The following is a 22,698-nucleotide window of genomic DNA, read 5'->3' on the forward strand; positions in this document are numbered from 1 at the left end:
CTTTGCTATTTTGTTCAATTAAAGACCAATAACGAAATACATTACAAGAAGTGTACCAGTGGCGCCTACATTCAAACTGATAGACACACAGATTTGAATAGATAAGATAGAGGCGTGGTTAGTTCAGTCTTGCCAACGTAAGCTATTTCCCGCTAGATCTTGTGGTTTGTAATCACGTTGAACGGTCGACATCGGTCTCCAGAGTATTGGCGGGAAATCTGGAGATTTCAAAAATTATAAATAGCGCAATTTGACAACGCGTGAAATATCACATAGTACCTTTTTCCTGTCTTAGATTGTTAGGAGGAGTACCTTACAGATACGTAGAAAGTGCGTAGACCCTACTTATTACAGGAATTGAAATTGCTTAATTAGAACACATATCTGTGTATGTCGCATGCCACTTCTTTGCTGTTCCACTACGTAGGTCCTATGTATCGCTTGCTTTTTGTTATTAAACAGTTTCCGTATGTGAGAATTTCTTTTGCGTTTTGGTACTCGTACTACGATGAATTCATATAATAAGAGTATCATACTCCATTTCATAAGTTGAAGACGTCGATTAGAATGATGTATTTTTTTTTATATACCAATTATGCATTATTGATGACTTATCAATAATGTATAATAATAAGGACTTTTTATTTTTGATCATTTAAGTTTACAGATTTTAGTTAATGAAATACGACTAATGTTTCTGAGCAATAGCGAAACTTTGGCAAATCATGAATTTTCTGGTGCAATTTTGGAGGTCTTGTTAATGAATCTGGTTAAATTTTGTGTGATCTTGTTTGGTAACACTGGGTTGATAATACCTAGTATGGTGATTCTAGTGATTAGTGACTGGTGTTACTTCACCTCTTAAAGATATCCTGCGAAGCAAATATTAAAAGGTATGTACGGAAATTAATCAGGTTAACTTTTGCGAACGTAAATATACAAAATCAATTTATTATTTACCTTGCTTATGGATATAAAGTCCTTTTAAAATAAGAAATTTTGCATACGTTGAGATGATATCATGGCGGACTTCTGATTTCAAATGATTTTGTACTTGAATAGCACAATTCGATTGATCTACGGTACAGGTACCAATATCAAGTTAATTATATTTAGAGTGCCAATATCAAGTCAGGTAATAATTAAAAATTATAATATTACACACATTATAAAAGTTATAAGAAAAAGAGGTATCAAAGCAAGGACTAAATGTTCCAACTTGACGATTAATGGGGTCACAAAGGAAGCAGGTTGAATTTCGTTTACAGTTCTAAGTAAAAAGATTTCAATCTGTGGCTAAAAATAAAAATAAATAAATAAATAAATAAAAACAGCACTTGCGAATACAATTAAATTAATTGAAGGGTGTTATAAAGTAAGTCTGGTGCATATTTAGATATTAACAGTTCCCTTAGTTGAATGTGACCTTGAAGTAACTACGTGTATAGTACAATATTCATACTAAAGAAAAATAACTAAATCCTGATCCTGAGTAGTAAGTGTACTTTCTATTATATCTTGACTGATGTCACTTTAAAGAAAATTTCTTAGTATTTCATTTTTACATTAATTATTCAAAGTTCAGATAATCTTAAATAACGGAAACCAGAACATTGCTTGCCACAAGAATGAATTTACCGTAACTTTTTTTTTTCCTTGTGAGAGAAACCGTTTAAGTGTAAATATGACTCTGTGTTTGCATTGTTGCAAATTAAAGTTAAAATTATTCTGGTGATAACTAATATAACGATCTATTTATTTGCTACTTGGTAAGGGAAATTACACCGGTGATTTTTTTTTATCGCTTCAAACGGAAGGAAAATGGTTTACTTAATGTTCAGAATGTATACAATAATTATAACATAAAATTAGTCTTCTTCCCTTAATTTGACTGTTGAAATACGACGATGAAAAAAAAAAAAAGTCTCTCGGCTTAACTGCCGCAGATGGCGGCCTCGAAATACAAAATTTACGGAGAAATGAACAGAATAAGATGAGATTTCAGCATTACAATAATAAAAAAAAAAAAGGTAATAAAGGTCATCAGTGTAGGAAAATTAATTAGGAAGGAAAATGCTGTTAAATTCTGAACTACTATGAATTCGCGTGTTTATGCGATGTTGAGTAAACAGGCAATAGAGCGTAATATGACAGTGTTCCAAACTCAGTGCCGTATTATCTAATCTAGGACGTGTATGAAAAGTAGGTGTAGAGTGGAAAGTAATAAGAGAATTGCATTTGAACCAAAATTTGAAATGGGGCAAATTTTGGGGTGCTATCCCATTTTAGAAGGGTCTGAAAATTCTAAATTCCACGGTATGTTACTTGATTTCAAAGTAGGATTGTACAAGTACGGTAATAAAAATATATCTGGATCTTACGTCTTACATGTCTAATAAGGTAGAAATACGAGGTGCTACCATAAACATACGAGAATGTTATTGTAAAAATTTTAAAAATCTATATTTACGTTCTAATGTCCTCCGATAGTAGTACTTCCGGCATGTATGCTACGATTCCAGCGTTGTTCCCACTTTTGGAAGCAATCCTGGAAATCCGTAGGGTGAAGAGTGTTCAGGATCCGTTGCGATTCCACTTGGATGTCTTCAAGAGAGCCAAAATGTCGCTCATTCAATGCAAGTTTCATCTTCGGGAACGGGTAGAAGTCGCACGGGAGGCGGAGTAGGGAAGGTGGGGGACCGTTGCGATGTTTGTTTTCTTTTTTGGCCAGGAATTCCATCAACGTCCGAAGTGTGCCGGGTGCGTTGTCATAGCGCAGTAACCAGTCTACCTTTGCCATAGCTCTGACCGTTTGCACCGATCATCTTCCCCAGTTTCTTCAAAACCTCGCGGTAAAACTTCGCGCAAAGGAAGACATTCCGATTGACATTCTGACCAGGGGAGACAAACTCCTTATGTACAATCCCTCGAATGTCGAAAAAAAATTATTAGCATCGACTTGACGTTGCTGCGAACTTGTCGAGCTTTTTTCGGTCTTGGAGAAGATGGCATCTTCCATTGTGATGATTGATGCTGCGTTTCCGGGTCATAATCATACGAGGGCTGTCTAAAAAGTATCCGACCTTTGGCCAGAAAAATAGTTGCGAATACCTGACAGATTTGGGACCCTAATCCCCTTTAAAGTAGGCCCCTTGTGCTTCCACACACTTAGCCAACCGATCCTTCCACTGCTGGAAACACCGCTGGAAGTCTTCTTTTGGAATGTTGTTCAGCTCCGTTGTCGTGTTCCGCATTATGTCTCTCTACTCTCAAAACGGGATCCCTTCAGAGGCGTCTTCAATTTTGGAAACAACCAGAAGTCACAAGGAGCCAGGTCTGGAGAGTAGGGAGGTTGGCGAACGGTTGTAGTTCCATGTTTGGCTAAGAACGTGTGGATCAATTGGGATGAATGTGCTGGGACGTTGTCATGATGGACGTGCCAGTTCTTCGCTGTCCACATGTCTGGTCTTTTGCGCCGGACTGCGTCACGGAGTCGCCTGAGAATATCTTGATAGTACTCCTTTGTCACTGTTTGTCCTTCCGGTGCGTACTCGTGATGCACAATTCCACGGGCATCGAAGAAAACAGTCAGCAACACCTTGATTTTGCTTCGCACCTGCCGCGCTTTCTTCGGCCTTGGAGAATCGGGATGCTTCCATTGAGACGATTGTTTTGTTTCTGGGTCGTACCCGTACACCCATGACTCATCTCCAGTTATCACGGAATTCAGATACCCAGGATCAGTGTTGGTGGTGTCCAGAAGGTCCTGTGCAACGTCAAAACGGGTGTCTTTTTGTTCCTGAGACAACAACTTGGGTACAAATTTAGCAGCCACTCGTTTCATGTTCAAATCGTCACGCAAAATTGCATGTGCAGAATCTTTACTCACTCCAACATCTTCTGCAATCTCCCGCACTGTCAAACGGCGATCTGCCATCACCAAATTTCGCACCCGCTCAACAACAGCTGCATTCCGAGCAGTTTGGGGCCTGCCGCTACGCTGCTCACTCTCGACTGATGTGCGGCCATCTTTGAATCGGTTGAACCATTGTTTAATTTGTGTTACACCCATCGCATCTTCTCCAAACACCTGCTGAATCTTACGAATTGTTTGGCTTTGAGAATCACCCAGCCTTTGACAGAATTTGATGCAGTATCTTTGCTCAATTCGTTCAGTCATCTTGCGAGAAACACTAAATCCGACGAACACTACCAACAGCACCTCACTTCGCGACCACCAGCTCACGACTGGCACACGCGAACGCATTGAAAAAATTCAAGCATGCGCATTAAGGTTCCTCCTTCCACCGTGCACGGTGGCGCCGCCTGAGAATCACTACTTTGCGTGGAAAAAATTAAGGTCGGATACTTTTTAGTCAGGCCTCGTAGACTCCAAATTCATCACCTGTAATGATTGGACAAGAAGTTTGAACACCCTCGAAATCTTTATTGCAGCTCAATGCCAGGAGTGTCATTTCAGATTTTGCTTGGGGGGGGGGGGGCAAAACCCCTTGATATAAGTAAAATTTCGCGTATTTCACTGATTTACTACTATTTTATTGATTAAAATCTATAGAAATCTCAAACTCAGGGGGGGGCAATTGCCCCTCCCTGCCCCACCTAAATGACGCCCCTGCTCAGTGCACGTCTGAATCCTGCGAATTTTTGATCGATGCTGAGAAGGCGACGAACAAACTTCGCACTAATTCGTCTCAGTTCAGCTAATAGAATTCGTAAACATGTACCGTGCAGTCGAAGATTGTTACAAACATCGTGAATTGTCTGCCTTCTGTCTTTGCAAACCACATCACTCACTTTCATGATCATGTCCGGAGTTGTGCATGTTGATGGTCGATCAGAATGTTTGTCATCTTCCACCGATTCGCGACCTTCTTTGAAGCACTCGAACCACTACTCAAATGTTCTTGCTTGACTTAGTTCTTTCGGCATGCGGTGGGTTTCGGCTGGAGTTTTCTTCAACTTGATACAGAACTTGATGCAAATCCAATGCTCCTTCACGTCAGCCATTTGACAAATCGTGGAAACACTGGAACACGTCCTGACATGCACAACTACAATTCACAACTGAATGCGCCAAAGATGACGCAATTTTGTGGTACAGTAGCAAATTCATATACCTCGAGACATCTAGCGGCGGAATATCGTATTGCCACTGGTGTGCCCGTTAAAAAAAAAATCTCTGATATTTTTGGTAGCACCTCGTACGAAATGGATAGTGTCCTCTTTAATACTCCATAGTGAAGTATATACATGATGAAGTGAAGTGCTCTGTGAAGGGAGAGTGCAAAGTGATCTTAGAAGTGTTGCTAAACTGTGCGACACACAAGGCAGGTGTTTTATGACATACAAGGAGTTTTCCACTACCTTCGTGTATGTGTATACCCACCGTTGCTGACGAGCCTGCTCCGTATAGACACCCCCTCGCTAATGCGTAGGCCCCCTTGCAGCGCTCCTGCTCTGACTACGTGCCTTTTGTGACCACCTAGCACAAATTAGTGTATATTTTAAAGTTAATTCATGTTTTATGCTTTACAGTTTTTATGGTATATGTTACTCACAACTCTTGGAGTCAGTTTTCATACATTGATACAACTCCTCCCGTAAGAAACTTTTTCTAAGGCAGTAAGAGTGCATTTCTTGCTAAGAAGATTTCATATATATTTAAAGAAGTATTTGGAAAGGTTCTAGAACACAGGCCTTCCCATACAGGATAGTAGCTAGGTTAGTTCCTTTCTGTACCAAAGTTTAATATTTAATTCACATAGTACTGCCGAGCGAGCGTCAGCGAGTGTAGCTGGGTTATAGCCCACCAGGGCACGTTGTTTTCTGTCTTTATTACAGGTCAATGGGAAAGGGGACCTGTATTCTTGAACCTTGCCAAGTATTTAGTACGTGTTTTATAATGTTTGATCTCAGGGTCATATATTTGATAGGGGCTTCGCCCAGCCCCTTTTAAAAGTTTATTTCATACTGCTGTAATAGGGTGTTGTTTAAAGTGTTGGTTGGAAACATAAGAAGGTGAAGATTTATTGTTTTCGTTATTTCTGGATAGTGAGTAGTTCGCAACATATAACAGTAGGAAGGTACTAGTTTTGCGCAGTTATATAATACAGATGAATACATAATCTAGTGTAGTGGTGCCCACCCCCTCTTATGCTCATGACGCACCCCCCCAACTGTCTGACTTACCACCCTCCCAGCCTGATCGTATAATTATGACAATTCAAATTTAAATGTTATGTATATACAAACACTCTCTTGTCAAATCGTCTGTTCTACTATCCATAATTTTAAGTTCAAATACAAAATTCTTCCCGCGAACCACAAACAGTTCTCAGGAAGTAAAATCCAAAGAACACTGGCTAAAATTCAGGCTCAACTGCAGTATGCCAAAAGTAAAAAAGAAATCCTGAAACAGTTTCTAGATAGCGGCCCAGGATAACAAATATCTTATCTGAGGCTACTGATACGTGGAAGTTGTCGTCACTATAAAACATTTGAAATGCTGTTACATAAAAAAGCTACTATAACCGACTAATTCAAATATCAATCTGGTCTGATGCAACGAATTTTAACGCATATAAAATATAAATCAAAACAACGCTTTAATCAAAGAGGATTGATGACTCTGGTTAAATATGGACAAGAGCAATGACTGGTCAAGGATGTGCTATCTAAATACCACTTTCCATACTCCAAGCTCTCGACAAGACAGGTGAACTTCAAGCTAAAGTTGGATGATTAGTTACTTAATTAACAGGGCTTTCGAAATTAAACTATCAGCTAATTTTTAAAAAAATTCGTAAATATCCCCTAATGTAATAAAGTTCAGAAAAAGTGCAGATTGAAGTGGTAGACAAGATGATTTAAAGAAGAAAAAATTATGGTAGGTGTTCTTCCATGAAAATAAAATATTCTTTTCGATTAATTTTTACACCCCCTTCAAACATATTTATATAGATTTTTACCCCCCCAATATTTCAATGACGCAATTTGCGTCATAGACCCCTCTTGTGGGCACCCCTGCCAAGTGAAAAGCAGAGAAAGCATGAGAATAAGAGATATTTGTGATTAATAGTTAAGAGTGAACGATGTAAGTGAAAGAGGAATTCTAGGTAAGATATATTAAGATAATATCAAATAAACAATAATACAATATTGAAAACAGTTTCGTTGGGTCTAATCCATGGACGCCATATACAAAAGATTAGCCAAGGCCTCTCTCTTTCCTCCATAGTTGATGAATATTTAGCTTCTCTTTTCAGCACCGAGGCTATATGAAACGTGAGTCTACAGATTTAAGGTGGAATCCGAACCATCGTAATATAATCAAATTTCAGGGCTATCCGATCATGAATCGAACCCGAGACAACTGCTACTAAAGGCGCACGCGTTAGCCAGTAGACCACCATGGTATGAGCTTATGAACGCACACATTTCTTAGGAATTACGAACAAGTCCATCCTACTAACGTGACAGTTGCCCGATTGGTTTAGGAATAGAAACAAGGTTCCATCTGTTCATTTCTTTTCTATACTCTAAATGTCACTTGGAGATAAAGAAGCACGCTGGTTCCTCGGCCGTACAGGTCTGTCTTTAACGGACAAAATCTGGAGCAGAAGGTTCAGTTTCAAACTTCTGATTTTAAATGTAAAATGTTGAGTTTACAGGGTGTCTATCGGTCACGAAAGTCACGAAAGAGTCACAAAATCAGAAAACGGTCATGAAAGTCACGAAAAAGTCACGAAATTTAGCTTTTCGGTCACGATTTTTTTTAAAATTGTACAAATGTAAGTACAGATTGGAAAATTTTGTTCTATAAAACGTCAAAATCCACCACCAAAAATGTGTATAGTCGGCTTTAGACGCTACCAAATCGCAAGCAAAGTACGTTTCTATCGCATGGATGAAAATTCGGCCTAATTCGCATTGAAAATATTAGGAAATTTTATGATTTGGTAAAGAAAAGGTCACGAAGAAGTCACGAAATTTCATTTTGGAATTTTAGTAGACACCCTGAACTGCTATAGCTGTCCTATCTGCAAAGAATCACTTCCACTTATCGATACCTCTTACCTTGTTCTACAAACCATATTACAAAGAATTAATTGAATTTGAGGCAAAGTATACTATGAGTAAATGATCCATAGAACATACTAAGTTTCGGAATGAAAAAATATTGCTAGCAAATTATTTATTTAATTCTAATATAATAAAGGATACGCCTAACTGCAAAAATTAAAAGAAAAATGTCCAAGAATAAGGTTATTTTCATGTACACTCATGTCCAAAATTATTGTCGCATGTCTATAAATATATTGTAAGAATATAATTCGATAACGAATTCGCCTGATATTTCTTATAATGTTATTTTGTGTATAATCGACAAAGACATGTATGTGGCAAATTTCATGTCAAAAGAGCAGTAAATAACAATAAAACGAAAATAAAATTTTCTTGTCCATTTAGCAACATTTTATTTTACTCATAATTTTCGTATTTATAATTCTTTTCCTATGAAATTTACCACAAATATATGTACATCTCCCGATTATACACATAGTATCAGTATTAAAAGTATCCTGCAAAATCATTATCATTTCATTCATTTCGTTTCATTCTTTTATTCATCCATGTCGTACATTATTGGTCAGAGACCAGTGCATAGGACTTGTCAAATAATAAGAAGATATTTCAATATAATTGATATTACATTATTTTACAAATTATCACCCAAGTACTCATTAATATTATAATACATTTTGTTACACAAAAAATTAAATAATTCATTTTTGAAATTCCGTATGTTTTTGATATCCTTTAAATAACTTGGGAGCTTATTAAACAACTTAGCGGACATAGGAAGAACACTTCTTTTGGTGCACGCATAGTTTTGGTATGCTTTGAATATGTTATTCTTTTGTCGTGTGTTGTATGAATGTACATCGTCAACATGAAGAAAACTGCTTTCATTTCTCTTTACATATATGATACTTTTGTATATGTACAGACAAGGCACAGTTAAAATTTTATTTGACTGAAATACCCTTTTGCATGAGGACCTTGGTGACAGATTAAAAATAGATCTTATTGTCTTTTTCTGTAGACGAAAAGTAGTAACACTGAAATCAAATCAAATTATATTCTTACAAGAAAACAGTTATAGATATGCGACAATCATTTTGAACATGAGTGTATCTTAGGGATTTGCAACGGTAAGCAACGTTAGCAAAATAATACAAGTTCTCAAATCTAATTAAAAGATAAGATAACCTGCATAAGATAATGATGCACAAAGAGAGAAAAAGTGCATGAGTGAACCAGGATTTTGTGCACGCTATCCAGTTTGCCCCTTGAACAGCCATAAACTCCATTACTCTTAAGCGGACTGAGTAACGTAGTGGTTAACGCATTCGCACGATACGCCGAAGATCATGGGTTCAAATCAGCCCAGTTATGCACTTTTTCACACTCTGTGTACCATTGAATTCACACCTACAGAGGAATTTGTGTGTTAAAAATCGGTTGTTTCCTCCATTTGTTATTATAAAATGCATAAGATAGTTAATCAATTAGACACTTCAGTTTTACGGTATTTTCCGGAAGAAGAAAACATATTTAGTTTATACAGGAACAGTTGTAGGTACCTTCACAACAGAGGATACTTGTATCGAATGGAGTCTTTGTTAATTGCTAATGGACGCTGTAGGATACATATCTATAATTAAATAACAGGTAATAATCTTGTATCCGAAAATAATTATTCTGAATTTATATAATCCTCTTTGTAGCTTAGTAACTTTTCTCGTGTTTTTTTCTTTCTTTCTTTCTTATGCATCCAATTCCCAAAGAGAATTTTCTTGAATTATAAGACCATCCGAAAACCATTTGAATCTTGCGAATCACTTGTAGATTCTCAAACACCTTCACTGATCAATTCGTGTTCTAGAAATTTAATTTTTAATTCCACTGATAGAGTATAGAATAATATTGGCAAGTGTATTCCATCTTCCCTTCTTAAATGGAAGAAATTTTTTATTTGAAATGAACCAGAAATTATGAACATTTTGGACTGAAAATTTTGTGAATTATTTAAGTTTTGTTAGCTCCATAATATTTGTCATGCTACTTCCAAAGATGAGGAAGAGGTACTTACTCGCTCTTCTCAATTACGAATAGCCTAGTTTCTAGATTTTACATTTCAAACAAAAGAATTAGTGTAATGTATCTTCTGTCCATAATTATGTCTATGACAACCATTTGTTTCTGTGGCAATGAATTTTCAATATTCTTAAGTTTATTATTTTCCATTGATGTTCATTATTCAGATGTTTCATTGTATCATTTTCAATGAAAAATTATGTATCTTTGTTAAAAAAAAAAATATTTACATCCCCAGGAACGGGTGAATAAATTTAAACAATAAAGAAAATATGAATTTTATTATATAATTTCTGGAATTTAAATAAATATAACATGCGAAACACGTTAACAATTTTCCCAAACTATGATTTGTTAATTTTTGAATAAGAACATAAATACAGTTTAATATTGGTGCACTATAAATCTAATTATTTCTTTTCAAATTCAGTTTCGCAACAAATCTCCATTAATTTGTAGCTTTGATTTAAAGGGTTGAAATGTCCAATTAGGTTAACAGTTACCAAACTTACCCAAAAAATCTATTTTAGAAGTAACAAGAGACATAAATATTTCATGCATAAGAAAATGAAAAAGAAAACAATAACATAGTGACCTCGCCTTCTTCACACACTTCCGACGTACCTACTTTTTAGTGACCTCGCCTTCTTCACATCCGATCTACTTACGTAGTAGGGACGACTTCTTCGCATATTTCCGATGTATCTACGTGGCATTGACTCCTCGTTTCTTCCCATGCTTCCGACCTACCTACGTGGTAGTGACCTCTTCTTCTTCACATTCTTCCGATCTACGTATGTTGTAATGATCTCTACTTCTGACCTACTTACGTGGTAGTGACCTCCTCTTCTTCACATTTTTCCGATCTATGTATGTTGTAATGATCGCTACTTCTGACCTACTTACGTGGTAGTGACCTCTTCTTCACATTTTTCCGATCTACGTATGTTGTAATGATCTCTACTTCTGACCTACTTACGTGGTAGTGACTTCGGCTTCTTCACATACTTCCGAACTACCCACGTGGTAATGACCCCTTCTTCACATACTTCCATTATTACAGCTTCGTAGTGACTTCTGTAATGGAATGTTTCGTACGGGATAACGTTGAACTTAACATATTCGGGTCGAAGGTTTCTCATCGTAAAAAGGAAGCTTTTCAGGGAATTAGAATTAAGGATGCAAAGTTTAACTACTCTTTCGTCCGTACCGTCAAGCGGTGATTGAAACCTCTGAGTTAAGGAAGAAAACAGCATACTCAATTTCAGGTGAACATTTGTTTACGCATTCAACTGGTCAGTGTACTTAATCTGTAACTGAATAGGTGATATTAAGAAAGAAAAAAATAAACGTGGTTCTCGTAAACTGAAATAACAACAGTAAAAAAATATTTTGGAACTAAACTAAGTTCAAAAATAAAAATTATAATAACAAGAATCAAAAAATAACTGTTCTATTTATTCTTGTTGATAGTTTAACATTCAAATATAGGTTATTTCAAATATCAAAAGTTATATAATATACCGTAGACGTGACAAGACCTATTACATTAGTCACTGTTCTTATTCGTTAGTAGTGCATTAGTTTTCGAAAGCAAAAATTGTTAATAAAAGATTTTGGCAGTCATTTGGAGCATGAATGATTTTTGATACGAGGGGCGTTCATTATACTCACTTCATGCCTAAAGGTTGTACAAGGATCTTGGGATGATGAAACTCGATGAAACAGTTGTATGGTCCTTTCTTAGCATAAAAATGGACGGCATTGGCATTTATCGTTCGATTTTAGTAAGATGCGGAACGTTGATACTCAGCAATGTCTACGACTGCTGCAAAAGAGTGCTTCTATGCGCAGAGCCACTGTTTTCAAAGCTGCTATTCAGCAATGAGGATTCCAGCTTCTTTCCGATCTTTTCTAAAACCGAATCATAAATGGTTGCGCCTTCTTCTTTTGTTTTTCTGCTAAAGAGGAATGATATAATTGTCTCACAGAGTTTCGTCTTCCTATGATTATTGCGCCAAGATAATGAACACTCCTCGTACATCTGCTTTTGCTTGTTGATAGAAACTTTCGTCATATGCTTTAACAGTTCGATCGGTAACTTTACTACCCTTAGGCAATTTAAACTAGGGTTGCCGACGTTTTTTTTTTTTTTTTTTTTTTAATTTAAATAAGAGAGACTTGGTTACGACCTTAACGACTATCATGAATGAATAAAGAAATGCAGATATAAAACATTTTATCACACAATTCATCTGTAAAATGGTTGTTGAAGACGGATGTTTTTATTGAAATATTTATTTGCAGCAGCAAGAACTTAAGGAATTTTTCCTTACATAATCTAGAGATTCTCTGCAAGTGTACTTAAAATTCATAGTGATTCGTAATACAGCTTTCTTTAAATCTCAATTACATCCGTTCCTATTATCAACCCATTTTGTATCAGTGTTAATTACTGAAATATTCAAAATAAAACTATGGAATGTGTTCAACTCCTGAGCGTGAACTCTTTCCTATTTCGCCTCTGTTGTTTCAGATCTCTCTTTTTGCACAGTATTGCCATCTGTGGAATTTTTATATTGATATTTTCTCTTAGGGAACAAAATTCGTCGTATGAATTATTCAGAGCAAAAGGGATTTCAAGCACAGTTATCGAAGTTGTAGTGAAAAAAAAAAAAAGACATGAAGTTCGTACTCTCTATTTAAATACAAAGAAAATTAAAGAATGCTTTTTTTTTAAAAAAAAAATTCTTTTTCTTGTTCACCTTAAGCATAGGTTAATGGGCAACATGGAAATTTTTAAACTTTTCTCTCCGTTGGGAGAAATGTTTTATATTCTGATAAGATCTCTTCTTTGTAACTGCATTTAGATATTCTATCCTTAGTCTTCCTCTTCCTGGTTTTCCTTCTACCTTTCCCTCTATCAGCACGGTGATCCAATCGGAATGCCGAATAAGATGGCCAACCATGCTGTTTCTTCTTTTTCCTATTATCTTCATGATCTTCATTAGCTTCCTTTAGTACGTCTTCATTCCTTTTCCCTTCGGTTCATGATATGCGCAGCATTCTGCGCCAACACCACATTTCAAATGTTTTGATTGTTTCAGCTTTCCTCATTGTCCACGTCTCTGATCCGTAAAGATCCGCGCTCAATACCAGGGTTTTAATAAATCGTTTACGAACACCCAACGACATATTTCTTGATGTTAGCACCTGTTTTCCTGTTGAATGCTTGTTTAGCCTGCGCTATTCTGGAACTTCCGAAAAAAAAAAAAAAAAAACGAACTATTTACAATATCTGGGCATAAATGTGTTAAACACTGAAAGGAGCTTCAGATAAAGATCTTAAATGTGAAATCCACCCAAAATGACTTAAAAACTGGGTACATTGAGCTCTTTGTATATATCAGGGGCAAAACATATTTTGAATAGAGCTAATGCCATTTTTTAAGCATAGGGGTAGGTATCAAGAATTAGATAGTAACATCCTTTTTTTTTTTTTTTTTTATTAATAAATAAGAAACGAGCTTCTGGATTAAATCAAAAGGGAGACGCGTGGAAATTTTAAAATCGTGTCAAATACGGGAGAGTTAGGAACCCTAGTTTAAAGACCTCACTCTTAATGCCATCAGTACATTCACTTAGTCTTATAACCCATCTCCTGTTCAAAGTTAACTACCTATACTAATTTAGTTGGAAGTTCCGTTTGCTTAGCAAAACTTTTGCAGTTTTCTTGGATTATGATTTTTTTTTTTTTTTTTAAAGTCAAGAAGGTAAACATACCAGGAACATTTCTTTCTTCATCTCGGGCAAAACTGTCAGTTGCCTAATAAGTGTGAGAATGGTCTCTTTCTTTTCCATCAATGAATATATATATCTGTGGCGTGGGTCTGGGCCAATGTCAAAAAATACCATTTTGAGAAAAACACATTTGAAATTTCGTACATTTTTTTTTGTTTCAATGTATTTCAAACATACTTGCAAATAGAAAATTCATGCTTTCACCAATGAAAGATATGTTTATGCCCTATCGGGTACTTGCATTTTCATGAATTATATATGCTGTTTGTCAGCTATAAATAGAAAAAATGATACAGAGAAAATCCATAGATGAGAATATATGTGCAGCTAGAATGCTATATATATGCTATATATGTGCGCTATATATATATATATATATATATATATATATATATATATATATATATATATATATATATATATATATATATAATCAGCTTATCTCTTGACATTGGCCCTTTTGATCTTGAAATTCTACTAGTCCTTTAACAGATACAATGACATTGACCCTTTATTGAAAGTTTAAACTTTGAACTTGCTTACAAATTATGCTCTGAGCATAACACATTCTGCTATAATATTCAATTGCCATGAAAATTATGTAGCTAATCTTCTCCTTGAAGTGAAACATTAAGCATATAAGTGAAATTTTAACAGGTATTATTGTATTGTATTACCTTATTGTATTACAAATCCCAGAACAACGCTAGACACTTGTTAACGAATAAATAGCCTCTATCAAAATGTGGTTGAATTCAGAAAATGGCTAGAAATGGCTAAGAGCAAAAACCACATTGCTAGAAAAGCGACTAGTGGCTTTTTTGAAAATTTGTGGCTAGCCAGGTTCTCAAAATGGCCAGATCTAGCCACAAAATGGCTGAATTGGCAACCCTATGCAGCGTTAACAAAATATACACTTTTAACCATGATTGGTCACTATGAACCAGATTGTTGTCGGATTTACACTCACAGACACAAAACCACAACATTATTACCTTGTTTTCCTTTAGGTGTCACACAAAAGACGCTACCTTTCAAATCAAACAAATAAGTACAAAGTTTAAACATTGGCCACAACAGAGTTTCCAAAACACTAGATCTAAAAAGGCCAATTCTCACTTTGCTCGCGTCAAAATATTAACAATATTGAATCAGAAAAGGTCAATGTTCACTTTGGCCCTAATACACATTATTTTTAATGGATTGAAGAAAGACCAATGTATACTTTGGCCTTTTTAAAACACAGAAATACTTCATCCTCAACAAGGGCCTGTAACATTATTTGGAAAAATTATTCTAAAACTATTCCATGTTGACACTTGCCCTTCTTACACAAGAAAATACACATTTAGAGACATTCAAATTGCTGAAAATCTCATTTTCACCAAAAAGAGAAAGGCCCTTTTAGACCCAAGCCACAGATATACATATATAAATGAAATATTTGTGGCTTCGTTCCTCTTAAACGACCCGAACAATCTCGGTCAAATCTTCAACATAGATGAGATTTGGGCCTGGGATGGTTTTTATCATTTTAATTTGATGGTGCAACTTAGAGTAGATGGAGGGGCAGATACACAATAATAAATAAAATTGAAAGTGACTGTGTTTGTGACTTAATAACTGTTAAACCGCATGACCAATTTCGATCAAATTTTCAACATAGACGACGTTCGGAACTGGGGTGGTTTTTATCATTTCATTTAGAGAAGGGGGGGGAGGAGATATTTAAAAATGATCGAAAATGACTGATATTAGTGTCAAACCCATAGTTTTCGGGATCGTTGAGATTGACACTTCCGATGCCGTATAAATCCAGATTCAGCCTCGCAACGTGGGGTTGGAAAAATATATATATAAAAATGATAAAAAATGACCGATATTAGTGTCGAATCCATAGTTTTCGGTGTCGCTGAGTGAACAGTGACACTTCCGATGCCTTTTAAATCCAAATTCAGCCCTTTATATCCAAGATGAAACGTATTCTCCCCGTGCGAAGAACGGGTATTCTGCTAGTAAGTAATGAAATAGCTATCGGAGTTTACTTTGCTTAAAATGAATACTCTTCTCCTTAATCTTACTCACTCAATTAAGATGAAGGGAGAGAGGGTCACATTGGCTTAGTGGTAGAGCGCTCACCAAGAGTCCTGTTTCGATTTCAGGCCATATGGATTTATGTGGAAAACATCATGTTCGTAGGTTCTCTCGGGTTTTCCTATTTCCTTCCACATTCTCATTCCGCCAAATCTTCAATAGTCGTTCACTTTCATTAATCATCCGTCTCGTTAAGTCTATAACTTTGGGACGTAAAATTAGAAATTTCAGTTGAAACGAAGATATTGATACCCGTATACGAATTTAGCATTGTTCGATTCCCGTTGGAAGCTCATGCGGTTCAAGTCCCATGTTAAACTGTAAGTCCACTTCTCGTGTAGCCTCGATGCTCAAAAGACGCTAAACTCCAGCCCAACCAACGAATTTAGAATTCCAGAATCATTTAGCACGAAATTTTGCTAACTGAAGAAGGGAAAATTAATACCATATTTGGATTGGGATCTAAAACGTACCTAAGTTGTATTAACTGAAACTGCGTTGGAATTCAATAAATCAGTGGTTCTCAACCAAATTCCTACCACGACCTCCTTTTAATCACATCCTCTTGCCAGCGACCCCCTTATAATTTCTGATTTGTAATAAGCTAGTGTGGGATTTTTAATATACGTATTGCAGAGATCTCACGATATCCATTTATTTCTATAGTAGGATCCGTATCTTGTATATAATGGATGCAGCATCTTCCCTAAAAGCAAATGGATTAAAACCAAATTTGGCCAGTTCATTCATATTACAAATATCGAATCATACTGTTTCAAAATAGAGGCCGTTTGTAAAATTTTAAAATTTCATAACTCCCTTAATTTGGGTCATATGATAAAAAAAATAAAAAAGTGGTTACTAAGTTGGTTTTAAAAACTTGGACAGTTGTTAAAAAGTTATTGAGTATTTTAAATGACTTGATAATGTGCGTCATTGCCGGTTCCGGATAAGATTGAACCGGACATTGCCGCACTAGTGAAATCAGACCATGCTCAGGTATCTCATTAGGTTTCAATCTGCTATCTTAATATGCAGATTTTGTTGCTTTCGTATTTTCCTGGTATTTCAATATGCAGTTCTCATTAATTTACAATCGTTTCATTTAAATTGAGTTTTAAACAGCTCTGCACCTGTTGAAAATGCTTAGTAGACCTTTTTTTTTTTTTTTAACAGCATGCATAAAAATAAAAATATGCCTATCAGAACAAAATTCAAAGTATATTTTTCGGTATTAAATTCTATTCCCTGTTCAGCGTAAGCTCTAAACTCCGTTAAACAAAATATTTGTATCCTTTCGCTTGCCATAAATACGATTGGCTAGTGACGTATCACTCCCACTTCCACGGGGAGGAGCAAATTATACACGTACATTTTGACAATACTGTCTCGTGTTGTCCAGATACTTACAGCAGCAGAAGAAAAGAAAGAGGAAAAAAAACTCGGAAGATTTAAAAAAGTATATTTGAATTTCGCTGGTAAACAATTGTTGCTTAGTGAGTAAAGTTTTACCTTGTTGATGTTTCACCACAACACTCGCTGAACCGGGATTCATGTGAGACATCTTTCAGACTTAAAAGTAGAACACGCCTCCACAGTTGAATTGGCGCCATAATTACTGCGCATGCTTAATGTTTATTTCTATTGTTTCATTAACCACACTCGATTGCAGTATCATTAGATAATCCGTATTATATTTTTGTCATTTATAATAATATAGTAGTTTTATATGGAGATTCATAGCAAAAACAATAATCAAAACATATTAACTACTTTGCGGAGGAGTACAAGCGTCGGTAGGAAAACAGCAGATCAGCGAGATTTAGTTTCACGTGGCTTTGTTTATCGCAGTTTAGAGCTTACGCCGAACAGGGTTTAATTATATTTCTCTCTTCCACTTATCTTCTCGACCCCCAGGTTAAGAAACCCTGCAATAAATGAAAAACGCTTATTCTGATGAGCGGCCATTTTTTTTTCTTAATAAAAACAGGGTTTATTGCTTATTTACTTCCACATATCACTTACCGCTGGAAGGCTAGGCGGGATAAAAATGTATCCTACATATTTTTTTTCTTTCTTTATGATAGCTCTGTAAGTAATTATGTTTTCCGTTTTTCTTATAGCTGACTTTAAATAAGTGAAGAATACAGGGTTTTCATAAAGTATGGACGGATTTAATTCGCTTATAATTTACATAAAAATGCTTATATTGAAATCAAATAAAGTGCAAACGGTAGCGGAAGGATTAAATTTTTACCTGTAATCTGCACCAGCTCAGTTCATTCACCGCCACACCTCCAACTGGGCGCCATTTACGTCCACACGTGAATGGAGATTCGTACCTGGATATGTTGCAGAAATACCTCATTCCGGAACTGGAGGCACGTGGAATCCAGAACGACATCGTGTTCCAACAGGACGGGGCACCCCCTCACTATGCAATCAAGGTGAGACAGTTCCTTGACGAGAAATTCCCTAACCGATGGATTGGCCGCGGTGGCCCGACCGCTTAATGGAATTTGGTAAGAAACTGACCCTTGCCGTCACTCTCCCTCTCTCAACGTGTTCAGAGTTGCCGCTTATCTAAGAGTGTTGCCAACTAAAAATTTAATCCTTCCGCTACCGTTTGCACTTTATTTGATTTTACTAGGAGCATTTTTATGAAAATTAAATCCGTCCAGACTTTATGAAAACCCTGTATAGCAAAGAAATAATTTTTGTATAGAAAGTGTTGTTTTTCATTAAAAAAAATACCATCTTTTGATTAGGAGCCAAAATGTATTCCACTTGACACTCCGTGGAAATAATTTAAATGATTGCAATTCGCATTCTTTTACTTTTGGGCTGGCACTACTGCTTCGTAGCATAATAAATTTTGAGAAGAATAATGTAATATCATATTAGTAAACATTGAAGTTTTCACTTAGGCATTGAGAATAATTGTGTAATCGCTCCAGAATAAACTGTGCAGTCCTGATCGAGTAAGAAATAGAATCTGAACTTCTTGCATATGATTCTTCATCTGATGAGAATTATGGAGGGAATTTAGAAGAAGAAATTGACTACCAAAGTGATGAAAATTATAACTTTATAAATTCTCATGGCCAAACACATTATTATTATTACGTGTTCTGCCTTTTGGCAAGTCCTGGAACTAGTGAGAATTTTTTTTTTTTTCTTCTTAATTTTCAGTTTGGGCTTGGAAATTCTTCTTCTATGCTTCACAAATTTCAGCTTCCTCTTTTAACTCCCAATATCTTCTTCTATTTTTCAAATCATCGATCATTTGTGTTCTTCTTTCTATTCCTCGTTTCCCTTCCATGGCGGTATGCAGAAGACAATTTATTCACAAGATGTGTCCAATCCAGTTGGCTTCCTTAAGTACTTTTTGTTCTATCCTGACCCGTAAGGGCGCATTTCCACGGGATACTCTCATGGCTTTCAATTTTTCGATGTTGATTTCCATTTCATATAGTTTCCCAGTGTCAGCTATTTTGTCTATCATCTCCATAGTCTTTCTTCGGTTCTAGCTATAATAACCATATCATTTGCATACCTGATCTTGTTAATGATCTACCCCTCCAATCTTGAAATCTCCAAATCCCATTATCACAACAAAAATACGTTGAGGTCCAATTTGTACCCTGCTTGGCATTGTGTAGGTGCTAAATAGTTTGGCCCTCCAAGGGTGTAATATCCCTCCAGTGTATATACGCTGTGTGTCAGCAATACAGTTATTTAAAGAGAATAATAAATAATTTAATCTTGATCAGCAGCTATTTAATTTAATAGTAAATAGTAATTCTTTATTGTTAATAATAGCGCTATGTAATATTTACGTATATTTTTCAGTGTTAAACGATGGCATTTCCTGTAGCATATGTGGCGTGCCCATGTAATCACATGCATAAAAGACGTGAATGGTTCCATTTGATTAGTGCTATGTAAAATTTATCTCTGTTTTTCAGTGGTGCAAGATGGTGTTTCCTGAGGAATACTTGACCTGCCCGTACAACCCCACGCACAAAATAAGACGTGAAAGACTCCAGTATCATCTGGTGAAATGTATGCGCAAGGTAAACGAGCGAATATGATATTTCTATTAAACTAGTGATATACTGAGTTCAGTAAATCTGCCATACCTAATAGCGCACTATGTGTCTCGTAAGTAGAGATGCATTAAGGCCGGCTTTTTTGTAATAAAAGTTTTTATCCAATAAAAAAAAAAACAGGCTTTTTCGAAGAAAAAATGGAATATTTCGCGATTTTGACTTCTTATGATTTTCTTATTGAAGTATATACTATTTGTTTTCCTGTAATGGATTCTACGATTAAAAAGTGCCTTTAAAAACCGTCACTACGCATTTGGGGATTTATGGTACGAATCTGTACAGGGGAGTAGTGTTGTGTTTAAACGCTTATTAAGCTCATATAACACTTATTGAACCTTTCTTATTTTATTTTTTATTGGTCAAGTCAGGCATGGACGAAAGAACACTCCAGATGAGTTTTGGAACCGGATGGCCAACTTGGCGGCGCCAAGTGGGGGCGGAGTAGCGTGACTTTTTATTTTCTTCTTAAGGCAAATTTCAAAAAATATTCCCGTCCTTAGTTTTAAAAATATCAGATTGAAATTTTACATATGGATTGTGTGCACCTTTGAGTATTTCTCAGTGTTTTTGGAGATCCCTACATGAACCCAGGTCCGGGCCCGAGGGGCGCAAATGTTCCGAGAGGATGATTTTTTTCAGAAAAAAATTGGTTTTTCCCGAATTTACGGGTTTAGGTGCATGATACAGACATGTGAGTGGTACCGTTGAAAAGTGCGCGTAATACTGAAGAAAATGGCATTTGAACCTTGACGCTAGGCCTAATAGTGATGACGCAGTAAATTTTTAGAATATATATATATGGATCACTTTTAGACTTCCAAAATTTTTTTCGACCTTTTTCAAGATAAACATTGAAATTTTGCACACACATTGTGTACAGAACTACGCATTTTTAAAGAGATTTTCAGGTCTCTACATGAATCCATGCCCGGGCCGGAAGGGCGCAAAAATTGATTTTTTTTCCAAAAACTCCCGGTTTTCCACGATTTTCCCATTTTTAATGTATAATACGGACAAGCGAGTGGCGCCATTGGAAAGGACGCTCTATTCTTAAAAAAAAAAAAAAAAAAGTATGAACCATGATCTTATGATAAATAGTAAAGAAGCAGTAGCTATTTGAGTGAAAGTCTATAATTTACCTCAAAAAGTGGAAATCCCAAAATGGACCTCAATCCGGGGCTTCCTGGTATTGGGAATGATATTTCACTGATGGTCAACAAATATAAATTATGTATCTCAGCATATCACAAGGGTCATGTAGGTTGCCTAACCACTTTATCAAGTACCTTGTATATCTTGTCATGTGTGTAGTACAGATGCCTAAATTCAAACTGGCTGACAAGCAAAGTATCATAAATCAAGAAACAGATACAAACCACATTTGTTTTGGTAACAGTTTCGGAAACATTTTATTGATAGCTTGAGATATTCATTTAGAACGTAGTACAAAATTAAAGCAGTAAACTGTCATTGTGGGTATAATGTTAGTTAAACGATAGTAAAATTTCAGTATTTACAGAATTTATTCTTTCTTTATATCATGTCAATATATTTGAAATAAGAAACTTGGGTATAACAATTTCCTTTCCGCTCGAATGTTAACGGCTTCAATAAATGCTGTGTATATAGGTAGATACGAATTACCTACCGTAACATACTTGACGAGGAGATCCTGCAGTGCGTCGCAGTGGATATATTTAACGATTGCTCAGGAGAGACGCCACATTGAACAATTGCTGTAACTTTGTTCACATTGAACAATGAGCCACACATTGTCCTTGGTGTTATCTCCAGACAAATGCAGAAAATAATGTTAAAATTTTGCAACGGTTGGTCGTAGAGAAAAAAAAAAAATCGCCACTGGATTCCTAGAAAACTTTCAGTCCTATTTGATGTATCACACGACAGATTTCCCATTTTAAAAAAGTTCCCGCCATTTCAAGATGGCGGCCGATGGTGACATATGTCTCAGAAGATTTTCACCCTCGCCCGTTCTCATCACTTTGTTTTTTACCTTTTTTTCCCAGTTCTGAACGGTTTAAATTTTATTTGGGTGTTTCCACACTTTTGGACCACCGTGTATTTTTTAAAGGATCAAGTACAAGCGATTTAAATTAAAAACGATTTAAATAAAAAAAAAAAAAAAACTCGTGATTTTTTCAACCCGGATTAAAATTATGACAACTATATTCTAAAATGTCAAAATGCGGACATATTTGTGTTTAGAATGTACTATCGTCTCACCTGACTCATATGATGGCCTGGAAGCACAATTAGAGGAATAGAACAATAGAGTGCCTAGATCTAACTACTTAAACATTTAAATATACAATATTTTCACAAAACACTAGCATAGCAAAGTATGCGGATGAAAATTTTTACTCTCAGATTGCATAGATGTCCACATAAATGCTGACATATGATAACCCGAGTTAAAACCCAAAACTTCTCTCGTCTGCGTACGCCACTGATCAACACAGAAGAGGAGAAATATGATTCGTTACATTAT

At 35.9% G+C, this 22,698-nt stretch overlaps 1 protein-coding gene across 5 annotated transcripts in view; it reads left to right on the forward strand.

Annotated features, from left to right (window-relative positions):
• Positions 1-769: 769 nt before the first annotated feature.
• Positions 770-22,698, forward strand: part of LOC145684266 (uncharacterized) — an 89,932-nt gene continuing 68,003 nt past the window's right edge. For 3 of the 5 annotated variants that reach the window (XM_081756396.1, XM_081756401.1, XM_081756397.1), the window contains exons 1-2: positions 1,013-1,135; positions 20,046-20,153. In XM_081756396.1, the coding sequence (XP_081612522.1) occupies positions 1,043-1,135; positions 20,046-20,153 (201 nt within the window). In that variant the 5' untranslated portion in view covers positions 1,013-1,042. Of the gene's footprint in view, positions 894-1,012; positions 1,136-5,197; positions 5,349-20,045; positions 20,154-22,698 lie in introns of those variants that run through there. The other 2 variants (XM_081756399.1, XM_081756400.1) reach the window with 2 other exon arrangements.

This window comes from Thermobia domestica, chromosome 4 (assembly GCF_964235325.1).
Source record: "Thermobia domestica chromosome 4, izTheDome1.hap1.1, whole genome shotgun sequence".
Taxonomy (NCBI): domain Eukaryota; kingdom Metazoa; phylum Arthropoda; class Insecta; order Zygentoma; family Lepismatidae; genus Thermobia; species Thermobia domestica.